Below are 17,879 nucleotides of genomic sequence, written 5' to 3' on the forward strand. Positions count from 1 at the left end.
TACTAGCCGAGGAGCTAGTCTCTGTTTCACCTAACACTATTGCTCCGTGATCATAGCCATTCATCTCTAAAGCGAACCACTATTTGTAAGCCACAACCACGTTACCATATTTGTAATAATGTAAATCATTGTGTCGTTGTACATATTGTGTATATAACGTTAGTAGCTAGCTAAGTTAGCTAACGTAGCTTAGCTTAGCTTGGTAGCCAGAATTCTCGAAACTCATAACAATGCCCGATTTAAAATGGTTCTCTCCTCTTTGTGTGATTGATTGATTGAAAAGTTTATTAACAGATTGCAGAATGGGTACAGTACAGTACAGCTCAGTACATACAATTGTTAAGGGGATGCAGACCAGAGAAAGACTTTCGTCTTGTTTACATCAGGGTCCCCCATTTTCAATTCATCATAACATATATGACATACATGACATACAGATAGACAGTACTGCTACATGACATCTATACATTTATGACATATCAGATTTGCAAATGCAGTACTGTTTGTGATACAAAAGTGTCCAGAAAAAGAGTGTATATACATTTGGCATAGAAACTGTACATTGGAGGAGGTTGGGTGGGTGGGGTGGGGTTGGGTGGGTGGGTGAGGGCTGTACATTGGAGGTGGGGGGTGGGGGGGGTTGGGTAGGGGACACACACACATTTTACACTGTACATTGGAATACTGACAAAGCCTTACTTGGTCATGTACTGTACAACTAGGTTAGGACATTTGTAGGGGCCAGTTTCGAATTGCAGTCTCACGTAGGTGTTTTTTGAGAGTGTTTTTGAAAGTGGATAGTGATTCACATTCCTTTACAGCTTTAGGTAGGGCGTTCCACATTGATGTGGCATAATTGCGAAACGTGTTTAGTCCCTTGTTTGAGCCGAATCTGGGTTTTACATGATTTGTGGAGCTCCCTCTGGTGTTGTGATCGTGGTATTCACTGACCTTTGGGAAGTATTTTGACATGTACATGGGTACCTTGGTCGCGTAGTGTATCTTGTAGACCAGGCCCATTGCAAGTTGCTGTACTCTGTCGTCTACTCTAAGCCATCCTAGGTTGTCAAAGTGGGCAGGGGTGAGGTGGGTTCTAGGAGTCAGGTCAAGCAGTAGTCTGACTAGCTTGTTTTGAGATGTTTGTAATTTGTTTTTTAGTGCCTTTGAGGTGCTTTGGTACCATGAGGTGCAAGCATAGTCGTAGTACCCTTGAATGAGTGCTCCTGCTAGAGTCTTCAGGGTATTCTTGTTTACCAGAGAGGAGATCCGGTACAAGAATCGCGTTCGTTGGTTGACTTTTTTTATTACATTGGATGCCATTTTGTCACAGGAAAGATTAGCCTCTAGGATGCAACCCAGGTAGGTAATTTCATCTTTCCTTGTGATAATATTGTCACCCACTGTAACCGAGAAGCCGTCGGTCTTGCTGAGTTTGTTATTTGAACCGAAGAGAATGTACTCTGTTTTGCCCATGTGTAATGATAGTTTGTTGTCGGCGAGCCATATGCAGATTTTGCCTAGTTCCGAGCTGAGGGCTTTTTCAACCTGTAACTTGTTCTTGTCAGAGACCAGCAGGGCTGAGTCGTCCGCAAACAGGAACAAGTTGCAGTCACAAGCTGACGACATGTCATTTGCATAAATTAGGAATAGTAGCGGTCCTAGTATGCTTCCTTGTGGAACACCACAGCTCACTGTGAGGGGGGGGGGATAAGGTACCGTTTACCTCCATCTGTTCCCTCCCTGTTTACCTTTGTCCTCACAAGTATTCTGCCAGGGAACTTGGACACGACAATAGTAGTAGTTATAAGGTGTTTGAGCTTGTAACGTTAGTTAGCTCATAGCTATCATGACTGATGCACCGAGTGGGGCTGCGTCTATTCGAATCCCAACCGGTTCATGCTTATCAACATCGAATCCCAACCGGTTCATGCTTATCAACATGCCGTGACTCATAGCTTGCTAGCCGGCATGAATGCCCGATTTAAAATGGTTCTCTCCTCTTTGTATACCTTTGTCCTCACAAGTATTCTGCCAAGGAAGTTATGGACACGACAATAGTAGTAGTTATAAGGTGTTTGAGCTTGTAACCTTAGTTAGCTCATAGCTATCGTGACTGATGCACCGAGTGGGGCTAAAATCGTATCAACATGCCGGGACGTGTAGCTTGCTAGCCGGCATGATGTGTGAGCAGTGCTTTGCCCCACAGGTCTGAGAAGAGGACCTGCACATTTTACTCGTTCCCCAAACTCTTTTGCATGGCCCGATTTAAAATGGTTCACGACAGTAGCCATAATGCTAACGTTAGCAGGAGCCATATAGCCAGCCCAGTAGTACTATGACCCGGACGGGCATAAGGCATATGTTGTCCCGAGTGACGTCACGGCCGTGCTAGCGTCTGATAAGCTTTTTTGATTCGCGCGTGCATGTTATTCGTGCATGGACCTTTTTTAACCCTTTCTGAGTGGCATTTCCGGCGTCAAATGGAAAAAAATAAATAATGAAATTAGATACCAATGATGTAAACTACCCATAATTGAAGAGTAGGGTTTAACCTGCAAGTTGGGCTTTAAAGGTTTTGACACCGCGACATTTTCAAACCGCGGTAAACCGTGAAACCGGTTACTGGCACATGCCTAACTGTGTAGCGTATGCCGTTGGTGGCGCTCGAAGCATAGTACCCCCCCCCCCCCCCCCACACACACACACACACACACCCTTTCGTGGATGCATGAGGAAACATAATACCGATGATCTAGCGTTGATTTCAGATCAATTCAATAATCAGGCGAGAAATTAAACGATTTAAAATGAAATGCAGATAAACGATGTTTTGGAACTATGCTCGTATTCACCACTGTATAAAACGGAAATGTATTGGTGAAAAAATAATCAGTTTTTTGCATGTTGACCGGAAGAAACTCACTGACAATCGACGGCGTTATTAGATCCATAGCTATAATATTTAATATAGGTTTAGCACTGCAAAACACCGGCATTTATCTCATTGAACAGATCGTTGGCACTAAAGGCCCACAGCGCCCTCTGCTGAATGGCACTGGATGTGTTAAGAGACGATTACACTTATTAGAATTTCATTTTCAAACTTTTATTTAACCCTTTCACTACCACCACACTACCAAAGGGTTAACCTTTTCACAGCGACAATACAGAAGGTTAACCCTTTCACTGCCACACGACGACAAATGGTTAACCCTTTCACAACCACACTACAGAAGGTTAACCCTTTCACTACCACACTACATACTGTTAACCGTCTGTAGTGTGGTAGTGAAAGGGTTAACCTTCTGTAGTGTGGTAGTGAAATGGTTAAACTCAAAAGACAACTGAGGTTTCCTTCATTTAGTCACATCGAGTGTACATACGGAAATAAGCATAGAAGATCACACAGCATATGAAATCACAAGACAATAAGACGAGGCAAAAAGCAAGAATAACAAATCAATTAAAACACGGACAACTTGATTGACAAAGGTTGGAGATCAGGGTTTTAAACTCTGCGACAGAGGGGAGAATTAAGCACTGTTGGAGTTCATTCCATGAGCTAGAGGAATCATGGCGAAATGCAGTGGGAAGCAACCTGTGGGTCGGTATTCTCTCCTTAACCCTCCCTCCCTCCCGTGCCATCAGTGATGAAACCAGGACGTCCTACCTGCTCCAAGGGGTGGAGAGCGCCTGGGACAGTGTGGGGCGCAGGAAACCCCAGAACCAGGCCCGGGCCCAGCCCGCCACTCCGGCTGCCAGAGGGGCAGAGGGTGGTGCTGGTGCCTGGGGCCCCGAGGAGGGGGTCCGAGAACCGGGCGAAGGAGGGGAGAGCCCCAGTCTGGATACGCCCCACAGAGGAGACAATGTAAGTTCTGTGATGGACAGTCTGGATACGCCCCACAGAGGAGACAAATAAGTTCTGTGATCGCTATGGCAACTTCAATCACATGATGCTTTTCTTCCAGAGGAACACTCCACATAAAAAAAATTAAATAAAGCTGACTGAATCATGCTCATAATCTCACACATATCCCAAAACTATAAACTGTCTTGTACAAAATGAATTTGGTTTGAGAGTTATTGAGTTTAAAGAGTTATGATGTATATTATTCCAGGACATAGTAAACACAGTTCACTGAAATTATATGTATCAAGGCCTTCATTTTCTTTTTGAAAGTAGTCACCAGTGTCTACAGGCAGCCATGTTGGAAGAAAGATAACCACACAAACATTCTGTGCAAGGCCTCTATTGTATGTGCATAGGCCAAGGTTTTTTAATATGTATACTGGACACTTTACATCTTTACACTTATTACTGTACATTTGACTGTATATATGTATATGTTTGGCTGGATAGTTGTATATTTAAGATTTTAGAATGTATATATGTACATACCAGAATGTGTATCCCGGACCGTATTTTATTCTTATTTTTAATATTATTATTATATCCTTATTCTTATTTTAATCCTATCGACTACCTAAATGTTTATCGTTGTTCAAGGTGAGCGATCTGTATAGTGCCGAATTTCCCTCTGGATTATTAAAGGATGTCTCTCCTGTGCTCCATGTGCTCCAGGGCGCCGCGTGCTCTCTGAGCGCCGGGGAGATGGAGTCCTTGTTGTCCTGCATCAGGGAGCTGCTGCCCGACCTGGGCGAGGGCTTCCTGCTGGCCTGCCTCCACGAGTACGGATACAACTCGGAGCTGGTCATCAACAACATCCTGGAGGACAGACTGGCTCCCGGTCTGGACAAACTGGACCGCGCCATGCCCAGGTAACGCCACACACTGGACAAACTGGACCGCGCCATGCCCAGGTAACGCCACACACACTGGACAAACTGGACTGCGCCATGCCCAGGTAACGACACACACTGACAAACTGAACCGCGCCATGCCCAGGTAATGACACACACACTGGACAAACTGGACCGCGGCCATGCCCAGGTAACGCCACACACACTGGACCGCGCCATGCCCAGGTAACGCCACACACACTGGACAAACTGGACCGCGCCATGCCCAGGTAACGCCACACACACTGGACAAACTGGACCGTGCCATGCCCAGGTAACGCCACACACACTGGACAAACTGGACCGGGCCATGCCCAGGTAACGCCACACACACTGGACAAACTGGACCGCGCCATGCCCAGGTAACGCCACACACACTGGACAAACTGGACCGTGCCATGCCCAGGTAACGCCACACACACTGGACAAACTGGACCGGGCCATGCCCAGGTAACGCCACACACACTGGACAAACTGGACCACGCCATGCCCAGGTAACGCCACACACACTGACCAAACTGGGCCGCGCCATGCCCAGGTAACGCCACACGCACTGGACAAACTGGACCGTGCCATGCCCAGGTAACGCCACACACACTGACCAAACTGGACCGGGCCATGCCCAGGTAACGCCACACACACTGGACAAACTGGACCGGGCCATGCCCAGGTAACGCCACACACACTGGACAAACTGGACCGCGCCATGACCAGGTAACGCCACACACACTGGACAAACTGGGCCGCGCCATGCCCAGGTAACGCCACACACACTGGACAAACTGGACCGCGCCATGCCCAGGTAACGCCACACACACTGGACAAACTGGACCGTGCCATGCCCAGGTAACGCCACACACACTGACCAGTACGGCTCTCCTAGAAGATGCCAAGACAGTGACACTCATTCCTCATTCGACCAGAGATATTGGTCACTGGCATACTTGTGTTGAGATTGTGTGTGATGGAATAACTCATTGAAGAGTTTCTAGTGTATTGATAAGAGATACCCAATCTTTCTATGACTATGGACCAGACCACTATATGCAAAGGCATAGACCACAAGTAGCCTACAACTGGCTACCCCTCACCTGTATAGTGTTGTTAGCCGTCTCTTCGCTGCATACATATACAGTAGGTGTTTGGGAAACTAGTATCACCTGTGGGTTGATACATTCATTTGAAACCATTTATACATTTTATTCATTACTCCATTGAGATAACGTTTTCCCAATTCCATTTATGTGTAGTAGACCATGGTGTACAAATGGACTGGATGGTATCTGAGGATAATTGTAAATAAAATAAATAATAATAATAATAATGATAATAATAAAAAAGTTGGTATATGAATCTATATGTGTGACGCCTCTCTGTGTTCCCAGGCCAGTGAAGGAGGAGCCTCCACCCGTCCTCAGCACGAGGTCCAACGTGTTCGACGACGACGAGTTCGATGTCTTCAACAGAGACCAGGTGGACATGTCTCGCGTCTGGAAGGGCAGGAGGTGAGTCTGACGTCGTCAATAGAGACCAGCTGGACATGTCTAGGTGTGAGCGATCATTGTCCTATTGCTTGTCTAAGGGATGTGCATGTAAGGAAGTCAGGGTCACAAGTGGTCTCAAAGAGGAATTTTAAAAACATTGACACAGAGAGGTTTATGGGTGACATAAATGACAGCACCCCTAGTCATGTCATGTCTGAGCCTGATGTTCAGGTAGCCTTGTACTCACTTATAGACTCATTTGATGCTGTAGTAAATAAACACGCTCCATTCAAGAGGGTTCGCATTAAGTCACACCATGGTTTAGCCCTCGATTGTTTAGGGATAGGAGCTCGGCCTGGTCTAGCTAGGCGCTCTGGTGACTCTCGACACTGGCTTGCCTTTTGTCAGATTAGGAACAAGTGTACAAATGCTGTAAGAAAAGCAAAAACAGACTATTACCTTGATCTAGTTACAAATGAATATTCTAATCCTGCAAAATTTTGTAGTGCAGTAAATGTAAATAAAAACAAATCATCTAATTCCCTTCCCACCCATATTGAATTCAACAACCATGAGATCTCTGATAAGAATGACATCTGTCAGTTATTTGACCAGCATTTTGCTGAGGCAGGACTTCTTTTTGACAGAAATATAACTGGGTATCTTTCAGCTGCTGCAACTGATAGTCAGGGTCAAATGTCTCCTCATTTAAGATTTTCTCTCATCCCATTTACACTTGATGATGTTTATCAAGTAGTAGTAGCATTAGACAATAAGTGCTCCACTGGTGAAGATGACCTGGAGGCTTACCTGATTATTACTGAGCAGTTGACTTACGGTACATATTTAATATCTGTTGCCTCTGGTAAGCTTCCTCTTGAGTGGAAATCGGCTAGCGTACTCTCACTACATAAGGGCGGTGAGAGAGTTAATTTAGATAACTATAGACCCATCTCCAGGCTGCCCTGTTTGGCAAAAGTATTGGAGTCACTAAATAAACAATCAGTTCAACATTTTCTTTCAATTAACTCCGTGCTTAGTCCTCATCAGTATGGTTTCAGAGCCCAGCATAGTACAACCTCTGCAATTACACTGGTTGTGAACGATATTAGCTCAGCCTTGGATAATAAAAAACATTGCGCAGCACTTTTCATAGACCTTTCGAAGGCCTTCGATACAGTCGATCACTCCCTTCTACTGCATAGACTAACTAATATTGGTCTGGATGACAATTCCCTTAACTGGTTTCATGACTATTTAACATCCAGGCGTCAGTGTGTGAGTTTCTGTCCATAGGCAAGAGAGTTCCTCAGGGTTCGGTGCTGGGCCCTGTCCTCTTCACAATCTACATAAACAATATTTTATTATCTTTTAAATGGATCCTGTCAAGCCCATTTATATGCTGATGACACAGTTATCTATTGTATGGCGGATTCTGTGCAGTTAGCTACTGAAAACTTGCGCCTCTCTTTTATTGCTTTGCAAGATGCTCTACACCAACTTAAGCTTGTTTTCAATTCTAATCAAACCAAATTCATGATATTTTCCAGGGCAATTTTTTTTTTATTACAATAGTTTACAGATATCATCACTAAATTGGGCAGCTACGTGGCGTAGTGGGCAAGGCGCTCGCCACGAAATGCTGGAGACGCTGGGCTCGTCAGTTCGAGCCCAGCGCTCCACATTTGCTTTCAGTCGTCCGTACTAATACACATTGGCCGTATTAGGGGGTGGGAAACTGATGGGTGGGGATCGGGCGTTGTGGACAGCGACTCCTACAGGTCGGTTGGTGCGCCTGCGCAGTAGAATCAGGAAGTGTCGGGGGCAGCGTGAGCCTCCCACACGTTACTCCTCGCCACTGAGAGATCGAGCTGCGCAGGTGAAAAGATGCGACTGCTGTTACCTCAAGTACCGGAGGGGACCCTGCAGGTTCTATACAACAAGAGGTGCAAATCCAGAGCCTGCAGAATAATGAAAGACCCCCACCACCCCAATAACAGCCTGTTTCAGCTGCTGAGGTCAGGCAGACGCCTGCGAACCCCAGCTACTAGGACAGAGAGGCATAGGCTTAGCTTCTTCCCCCAGGCCATCAGAGTCCTGAACAATGAACATTGAGTACCACAGAACACTGAACTATCCACACATAAGCACACATGAGCACACACACGACACGCACGCTGTGCACGCTCACACACTAGCAGCCACTTTAACACTTCAACATGAGCGGGCACACACTCATGCGCACACACTCACACTTATTGCCAAAAGGAAAAGCCACTTTAAATCAGTATTAGCAACAGTAACAGTGTATTGCACTACTGTCCTTTGGTATTGCACTACCAAAGCTACCTAGCATGTCCTATATGCTCTGTAAATAACTATGTACAGATACCGATTTTGATGTCACACCATGTTACCTGTTACTGCAAAAAAAATAAAAATTATAAACGACCACCCCCCCCCCCCCCTCCGTTCACCCGCGGATGATCAGTCATAACGTTTAGGACCATGTACAGTTGACATTTTTTATATAACGTTGATCGGTATCAAACGGCATTTGATAATCTAATATATGCATTTATGTCTATATCTCACGTTCTAGGAAATACTGCAGAAAACGATAAAAACATATTTATACTCTAGACGGTATTTTCGTATGAATGTGTGAATGAAAAAGTAAAACGTTCCTACATCCTGAACGATATATAATCGATGTTGAATGGGCCATAGTAATGTCAATTTAGCAATACAATTTAAAAAGTTATAGCCCTGCAAAGAAGGTGAACATCTCCATAGACTTACAGTACTGGCAGATAATGGTTTAGGATGATCAAAGTGGTGGCAGAGAATGGGTTAATGGTACCAGGCCGTTGGAGCTCTGAAGGAGGGGGGTGGATGGTGAATTGTCCGGAGGAGAATGGCGATGACGGAGACGATGATCTCTGGAGTTCCGGTCCAGAGGCTGATGTAGGAAGACCGTCGGGTAGTCGCTGCTGGATAGGAGGGTCTCATACGGACCGGGTTCCTATTGTCCAAAAACGCCAGAGCTTCTGGTACGATAGTTCGTTAGCCCTTTATACTGGGGCTAACTAGCATACAGTCCGTTGGTCTCTAGTCTAACGTCGCCGCTGTCTCCTTTATCCTCTGCCCGTCGGCAGATCGATGCTGGAGTATGGTACTCCTCCTCTCCCTTGGTGACACAACGACACCGTTTCCAACTAATAACGGCCTCAACGTTACCACCACAGCGCTGTAGCAAAACACCTCATCATACACTTATCTTGCCCAACTAACGGTAACTTTTTCTTCGTCCCAATACGTGGGTGCGTGGGCTTGCGCTGTATACAGCGCGCGATACAAGGAGCATACGAAAATATAATAAACAGTAAATATATCTTATACAAATAAACAATATATTAGGTATAGAAAATAATAAACGTGGACTTTAGGTGATAGCCTAATCTACCTTTTGGTTGAACTAATTCTAATCATTAATCTGGACCTTCAGAACAATGGGGATTATTTTTTGGCAGGGAAACTGTAGAAGTGCCTTGATTCCATTTATACCTCAGATACTGAAATTAGCACTGGTTGTCTTATGTCACATCACATCATCACATCATTCAGCTTTGGTGAGGTGATGAGATGTCATATATATATGTTCTGGATCCTGCAGGAAAGGAGAGGATGCTCGAGAGATGCTCAACGACAAGCGGCACATAGCGGAACAGAAGGACCGTTACCTGACCTACGAGACGGTAGTGGATGAGGTCATTATCGAACCTGGCCAAACGGCAGAGAGCTATGGCCTGGACGACTATGATGACGAGTACGACGACACCTATGAAATCAACCAAATAGGAGCCAATGACCTGGATGGGGACAGTCTGCTGAGCCGCAGGTAAAGTACAGGTCTAGGTAGTTAGTGTACAGTCCTACAGGTAAAGTACAGGTCTAGTTAGTTAGTGTACAGTCCTACAGGTAAAGTACAGGTCTAGTTAGTTAGTGTACAGCCCTACAGGTAAAGTACAGGTCTAGTTAGTTAGTGTACAGTCCTACAGGTAAAGTACAGGTCTAGTTAGTTAGTGTACAGCCCTACAGGTAAAGTACAGGTCTAGTTAGTTAGTGTACAGTCCTACAGGTAAAGTACAGGTCTAGTTAGTTAGTGTACAGCCCTACAGGTAAAGTACAGGTCTAGTTAGTTAGTGTACAGCCCTACAGGTAAAGCACAGGTCTAGTTAGTTAGTGTACAGCCCTACAGGTAAAGTACAGGTCTAGTTAGTTAGTGTACAGCCCTACAGGTAAAGTACAGGGGTCTAGTTAGTTAGTGTACAGCCCTACAGGTAAAGTACAGGTCTAGTTAGTTAGTGTACAGCCCTACAGGTAAAGTACATGTCTAGTTAGTTAGTGTACAGTCCTACAGGTAAAGTACAGGTCTAGTTAGTTAGTGTACAGCCCTACAGGTAAAGTACAGGTCTAGTTAGTGTACAGTCCTACAGGTAAAGTACAGGGGTCTAGTTAGTTAGTGTACAGTCCTACAGGTAAAGTACAGGTCTAGTTAGTGTACAGCCCTACAGGTAAAGTACAGGGGTCTAGTTAGTGTACAGTCCTACAGGTAAAGTACAGGTCTAGTTAGTGTACAGTCCTACAGGTAAAGTACAGGTCTAGTTAGTTAGTGTACAGTCCTACAGGTAAAGTACAGGTCTAGTTAGTTAGTGTACAGCCCTACAGGTAAAGTACAGGTCTAGTTAGTTAGTGTACAGCCCTACAGGTAAAGTACAGGTCTAGTTAGTTAGTGTACAGCCCTACAGGTAAGGTACAGGTATAGTTAGTTAGTGTACAGTCCTACAGGTAAAGTACAGGTCTAGTTAGTTAGTGTACAGTCCTACAGGTAAAGTACAGGTCTAGTTAGTTAGTGTACAGTCCTACAGGTAAAGTACAGGTCTAGTTAGTGTACAGCCCTACAGGTAAAGTACAGGTCTAGTTAGTTAGTGTACAGTCCTACAGGTAAAGTACAGGTCTAGTTAGTTAGTGTACAGCCCTACAGGTAAAGTACAGGTCTAGTTAGTTAGTGTACAGCCCTACAGGTAAAGTACAGGTCTAGTTAGTTAGTGTACAGCCCTACAGGTAAAGTACAGGTCTAGTTAGTTAGTGTACAGCCCTACAGGTAAAGTACAGGTCTAGTTAGTTAGTGTACAGCCCTACAGGTAAAGTACAGGTATAGTTAGTTAGTGTACAGCCCTACAGGTAAAGTACAGGTCTAGTTAGTTAGTGTACAGTCCTACAGGTAAAGTACAGGGGTCTAGTTAGTGTACAGCCCTACAGGTAAAGTACAGGTCTAGTTAGTTAGTGTACAGTCCTACAGGTAAAGTACAGGTCTAGTTAGTGTACAGCCCTACAGGTAAAGTACAGGTCTAGTTAGTTAGTGTACAGCCATACAGGTAAAGTACAGGGGTCTAGTTAGTTAGTGTACAGCCCTACAGGTAAAGTACAGGTCTAGTTAGTTAGTGTACAGCCCTACAGGTAAAGTACAGGTCTAGTTAGTTAGTGTACAGTCCTACAGGTAAAGTACAGGTCTAGTTAGTTAGTGTACAGCCCTACAGGTAAAGTACAGGTCTAGTTAGTTAGTGTACAGTCCTACAGGTAAAGTACAGGTCTAGTTAGTTAGTGTACAGCCCTACAGGTAAAGTACAGGGGTCTAGTTAGTGTACAGTCATACAGGTAAAGTACAGGTCTAGTTAGTTAGTGTACAGTCCTACAGGTAAAGTACAGGTCTAGTTAGTGTACAGTCCTACAGGTAAAGTACAGGTCTAGTTAGTTAGTGTACAGCCATACAGGTAAAGTACAGGGGTCTAGTTAGTTAGTGTACAGCCCTACAGGTAAAGTACAGGGGTCTAGTTAGTTAGTGTACAGTCCTACAGGTAAAGTACAGGTCTAGTTAGTTAGTGTACAGCCCTACAGGTAAAGTACAGGTCTAGTTAGTTAGTGTACAGCCCTACAGGTAAAGTACAGGTCTAGTTAGTTAGTGTACAGCCCTACAGGTAAAGTACATGTCTAGTTAGTTAGTGTACAGTCCTACAGGTAAAGTACAGGTCTAGTTAGTTAGTGTACAGCCCTACAGGTAAAGTACAGGTCTAGTTAGTGTACAGTCCTACAGGTAAAGTACAGGGGTCTAGTTAGTTAGTGTACAGTCCTACAGGTAAAGTACAGGTCTAGTTAGTGTACAGCCCTACAGGTAAAGTACAGGGGTCTAGTTAGTGTACTGTCCTACAGGTAAAGTACAGGTCTAGTTAGTGTACAGTCCTACAGGTAAAGTACAGGTCTAGTTAGTTAGTGTACAGTCCTACAGGTAAAGTACAGGTCTAGTTAGTTAGTGTACAGCCCTACAGGTAAAGTACAGGTCTAGTTAGTTAGTGTACAGCCCTACAGGTAAAGTACAGGTCTAGTTAGTTAGTGTACAGCCCTACAGGTAAAGTACAGGTCTAGTTAGTGTACAACCCTACAGGTAAAGTACAGGTCTAGTTAGTGTACAGCCCTACAGGTAAAGTACAGGGGTCTAGTTAGTGTACAGCCCTACAGGTAAAGTACAGGTCTAGTTAGTTAGTGTACAGCCCTACAGGTAAAGTACAGGTCTAGTTAGTTAGTGTACAGCCCTACAGGTAAAGTACAGGTCTAGTTAGTTAGTGTACAGCCCTACAGGTAAAGTACAGGTCTAGTTAGTGTACAACCCTACAGGTAAAGTACAGGTCTAGTTAGTTAGTGTACAGTCCTACAGGTAAAGTACAGGTCTAGTTAGTTAGTGTACAGCCCTACAGGTAAAGTACAGGTCTAGTTAGTTAGTGTACAGCCCTACAGGTAAAGTACAGGGGTCTAGTTAGTGTACAGCCCTACAGGTAAAGTACAGGTCTAGTTAGTTAGTGTACAGTCCTACAGGTAAAGTACAGGTCTAGTTAGTGTACAGCCCTACAGGTAAAGTACAGGTCTAGTTAGTTAGTGTACAGCCATACAGGTAAAGTACAGGGGTCTAGTTAGTTAGTGTACAGCCCTACAGGTAAAGTACAGGTCTAGTTAGTTAGTGTACAGCCCTACAGGTAAAGTACAGGTCTAGTTAGTTAGTGTACAGTCCTACAGGTAAAGTACAGGTCTAGTTAGTTAGTGTACAGCCCTACAGGTAAAGTACAGGTCTAGTTAGTTAGTGTACAGTCCTACAGGTAAAGTACAGGTCTAGTTAGTTAGTGTACAGCCCTACAGGTAAAGTACAGGGGTCTAGTTAGTGTACAGTCATACAGGTAAAGTACAGGTCTAGTTAGTTAGTGTACAGTCCTACAGGTAAAGTACAGGTCTAGTTAGTGTACAGTCCTACAGGTAAAGTACAGGTCTAGTTAGTTAGTGTACAGCCATACAGGTAAAGTACAGGGGTCTAGTTAGTTAGTGTACAGCCCTACAGGTAAAGTACAGGGGTCTAGTTAGTTAGTGTACAGTCCTACAGGTAAAGTACAGGTCTAGTTAGTTAGTGTACAGCCCTACAGGTAAAGTACAGGTCTAGTTAGTTAGTGTACAGCCCTACAGGTAAAGTACAGGTCTAGTTAGTTAGTGTACAGCCCTACAGGTAAAGTACATGTCTAGTTAGTTAGTGTACAGTCCTACAGGTAAAGTACAGGTCTAGTTAGTTAGTGTACAGCCCTACAGGTAAAGTACAGGTCTAGTTAGTGTACAGTCCTACAGGTAAAGTACAGGGGTCTAGTTAGTTAGTGTACAGTCCTACAGGTAAAGTACAGGTCTAGTTAGTGTACAGCCCTACAGGTAAAGTACAGGGGTCTAGTTAGTGTACAGTCCTACAGGTAAAGTACAGGTCTAGTTAGTGTACAGTCCTACAGGTAAAGTACAGGTCTAGTTAGTTAGTGTACAGTCCTACAGGTAAAGTACAGGTCTAGTTAGTTAGTGTACAGCCCTACAGGTAAAGTACAGGTCTAGTTAGTTAGTGTACAGCCCTACAGGTAAAGTACAGGTCTAGTTAGTTAGTGTACAGCCCTACAGGTAAAGTACAGGTCTAGTTAGTGTACAACCCTACAGGTAAAGTACAGGTCTAGTTAGTGTACAGCCCTACAGGTAAAGTACAGGGGTCTAGTTAGTGTACAGCCCTACAGGTAAAGTACAGGTCTAGTTAGTTAGTGTACAGCCCTACAGGTAAAGTACAGGTCTAGTTAGTTAGTGTACAGCCCTACAGGTAAAGTACAGGTCTAGTTAGTTAGTGTACAGCCCTACAGGTAAAGTACAGGTCTAGTTAGTGTACAACCCTACAGGTAAAGTACAGGTCTAGTTAGTTAGTGTACAGTCCTACAGGTAAAGTACAGGTCTAGTTAGTTAGTGTACAGCCCTACAGGTAAAGTACAGGTCTAGTTAGTTAGTGTACAGCCCTACAGGTAAAGTACAGGGGTCTAGTTAGTTAGTGTACAGCCCTACAGGTAAAGTACAGGTATAGGTAGTTAGTGTACAGTCCTACAGGTAAAGTACAGGTCTAGTTAGTGTACAGCCCTACAGGTAAAGTACAGGTCTAGTTAGTTAGTGTACAGTCCTACAGGTAAAGTACAGGGGTCTAGTTAGTTAGTGTACAGTCCTACAGGTAAAGTACAGGTCTAGTTAGTTAGTGTACAGCCCTACAGGTAAAGTACAGGTCTAGTTAGTTAGTGTACAGTCCTACAGGTAAAGTACAGGTCTAGTTAGTGTACAGCCCTACAGGTAAAGTACAGGTCTAGTTAGTTAGTGTACAGTCCTACAGGTAAAGTACAGGGGTCTAGTTAGTTAGTGTACAGTCCTACAGGTAAAGTACAGGTCTAGTTAGTTAGTGTACAGTCCTACAGGTAAAGTACAGGTCTAGTTAGTGTACAGCCCTACAGGTAAAGTACAGGTCTAGTTAGTTAGTGTACAGTCCTACAGGTAAAGTACAGGTCTAGTTAGTTAGTGTACAGCCCTACAGGTAAAGTACAGGTCTAGTTAGTTAGTGTACAGTCCTACAGGTAAAGTACAGGGGTCTAGTTAGTTAGTGTACAGTCCTACAGGTAAAGTACAGGGGTCTAGTTAGTTAGTGTACAGTCCTACAGGTAAAGTACAGGTCTAGTTAGTTAGTGTACAGTCCTACAGGTAAAGTACAGGTCTAGTTAGTTAGTGTACAGCCCTACAGGTAAAGTACATGTCTAGTTAGTTAGTGTACAGTCCTACAGGTAAAGTACAGGTCTAGTTAGTTAGTGTACAGCCCTACAGGTAAAGTACAGGTCTAGTTAGTTAGTGTACAGTCCTACAGGTAAAGTACAGGTCTAGTTAGTTAGTGTACAGTCCTACAGGTAAAGTACAGGTCTAGTTAGTGTACAGTCCTACAGGTAAAGTACAGGTCTAGTTAGTGTACAGTCCTACAGGTAAAGTACAGGTCTAGTTAGTTAGTGTACAGCCCTACAGGTAAAGTACAGGTCTAGTTAGTTAGTGTACAGTCATACAGGTAAAGTACAGGGGTCTAGTTAGTTAGTGTACAGCCCTACAGGTAAAGTACAGGTCTAGTTAGTTAGTGTACAGCCCTACAGGTAAAGTACAGGTCTAGTTAGTTAGTGTACAGCCCTACAGGTAAAGTACAGGTCTAGTTAGTTAGTGTACAGTCATACAGGTAAAGTACAGGTCTAGTTAGTTAGTGTACAGCCCTACAGGTAAAGTACAGGTCTAGTTAGTTAGTGTACAGTCCTACAGGTAAAGTACAGGTCTAGTTAGTGTACATCCCTACAGGTAAAGTACAGGTCTAGTTAGTTAGTGTACAGTCCTACAGGTAAAGTACAGGTCTAGTTAGTGTACAGCCCTACAGGTAAAGTACAGGTCTAGTTAGTTAGTGTACAGCCCTACAGGTAAAGTACAGGTCTAGTTAGTTAGTGTACAGTCCTACAGGTAAAGTACAGGGGTCTAGTTAGTTAGTGTACAGCCCTACAGGTAAAGTACAGGTCTAGTTAGTTAGTGTACAGCCCTACAGGTAAAGTACAGGTCTAGTTAGTTAGTGTACAGCCCTACAGGTAAAGTACAGGTCTAGTTAGTTAGTGTTCAGTCTTACAGGTAAAGTACAGGTCTAGTTAGTTAGTGTACAGTCCTACAGGTAAAGTACAGGTCTAGTTAGTTAGTGTACAGTCCTACAGGTAAAGTACAGGGGTCTAGTTAGTTAGTGTACAGCCCGACAGTAATATTTGGATAGTTGTCTTAATTTATGCAGGATGTGATGCCTCCTTAATTTTGGTGTATTAAAAGTAGGGCCGTCAGTTTATCGCGTTAATTCGATTAATTAATTACACAGCAAATTATCGCGTTATGAAAATTAACAAAACATTTATTTGAAAAAAAAAATTATTTACATATTTTTTTATCTCATTCATTCCATAAGAACGTAGAATACACATTTACAGACTTTTTTTTAATATGGTCCATTTGCATGTTCTTGGTATCTGATTCTAGGAACATCTATGGATCTCAGGGAATGTATTCCCAGTGTCAGAAATTGTCTGTTACTAGAGTAAATTCTGCCATCCGGACACATGCCATTTGAAATATGATTATAGAATATCAGGCCTAAAATGGTTATGCGATTAAAATGTGATTAATTAATTAGATACATTTTTTGAATCGCCTGACGGCACTAATTAAAAGACATTTCCTACATTTCCTAACGGTACTAAATTCATAATTTGCCCGGTACATATTTGTCTGTCTCCCCGCAGGCCCTTCACCATCCCACAGATCCTCCGGCAAGGAGCCAAAGCGGGTCAGGAGGACGAGGAGGAAGAGGAGGAGGAGGAGGAGGAGGAGGAAGCGGAGGTAACGCTTATAGACGTGCGCAGTCACTGGTTCGAGTGCTAGTTGGGTTGTTGCTGTACAGCGGTTTTCATTGCAACCTTTTTATTGTATTTTTGTATCTATTCATTAGTTGATATGTATATTTTATGTTATCTTATCCCAGAACAACGCGGTGAAGCGGGACCAGTTTGTGCAGGATCCAGCCCTGCTGAGGGAGAGGGCCGAGGCCAGGAGAGCTACCATGCACCAGCGGAGAGGGTGAGGGGAACAAACACATCCGTCTTTTCTCACTCTTCTGTTTTATTATTATTATAATTTTTTTTAGATTATTATTTTTTTTAATGAGATTGAGCTCACAGTGTTCTGCCCCCCAGGTGTACGACTCCATTAGCACCAGGCTTGCAGTGTTCATAGGTTAATGAACATATACACCTTGGTAGCAGAACACAGTGTGCATGCCCTGGTTCTTTTCATGGTTATTTTCCCTTTTTATTTTATTTTAACATTTATTTCTAACAGGCGGCTAGGTGGCGCAGTGGGCAAGGCGCTCGCCACCAACGCAGGAGATAATGGGTTCGAGCCCAGCTCTCGGCGTTGCTACCAGCTTGGCTAGTCGTTCATACTAATACAATTGGCAGTATTAGGGGGTGGGAAGCTGGTGGGTGCAGGAAGCGACGAGGGCAGCGTGAGCCTCCCACGCAGACCCCCCGACGCTGAGAGATCCCGCTGTGCAGGTGAAAAGATGCGACGGCTGCCTCCTCGAGTACCGGAGGG

At 44.1% G+C, this 17,879-nt stretch overlaps 1 protein-coding gene across 1 annotated transcript in view; it reads left to right on the forward strand.

Annotated features, from left to right (window-relative positions):
• ascc2 (activating signal cointegrator 1 complex subunit 2) overlaps positions 1 to 17,879 on the forward strand; it is a 72,725-nt gene that overhangs the window by 52,749 nt on the left and 2,097 nt on the right. The window contains exons 13-18 of the mRNA XM_084338164.1: positions 3,649 to 3,868; positions 4,583 to 4,779; positions 6,186 to 6,305; positions 9,961 to 10,185; positions 17,030 to 17,126; positions 17,269 to 17,363. Of these exons, the coding sequence (XP_084194290.1) occupies positions 3,649 to 3,868; positions 4,583 to 4,779; positions 6,186 to 6,305; positions 9,961 to 10,185; positions 17,030 to 17,126; positions 17,269 to 17,363 (954 nt within the window). The remainder of the gene's footprint in view (positions 1 to 3,648; positions 3,869 to 4,582; positions 4,780 to 6,185; positions 6,306 to 9,960; positions 10,186 to 17,029; positions 17,127 to 17,268; positions 17,364 to 17,879) is intronic.

The sequence above is a fragment of the Notolepis coatsorum genome (genome assembly GCF_963971535.1).
Source record: "Notolepis coatsorum genome assembly, chromosome: 2".
Classification (NCBI taxonomy): domain Eukaryota; kingdom Metazoa; phylum Chordata; class Actinopteri; order Aulopiformes; family Paralepididae; genus Notolepis; species Notolepis coatsorum.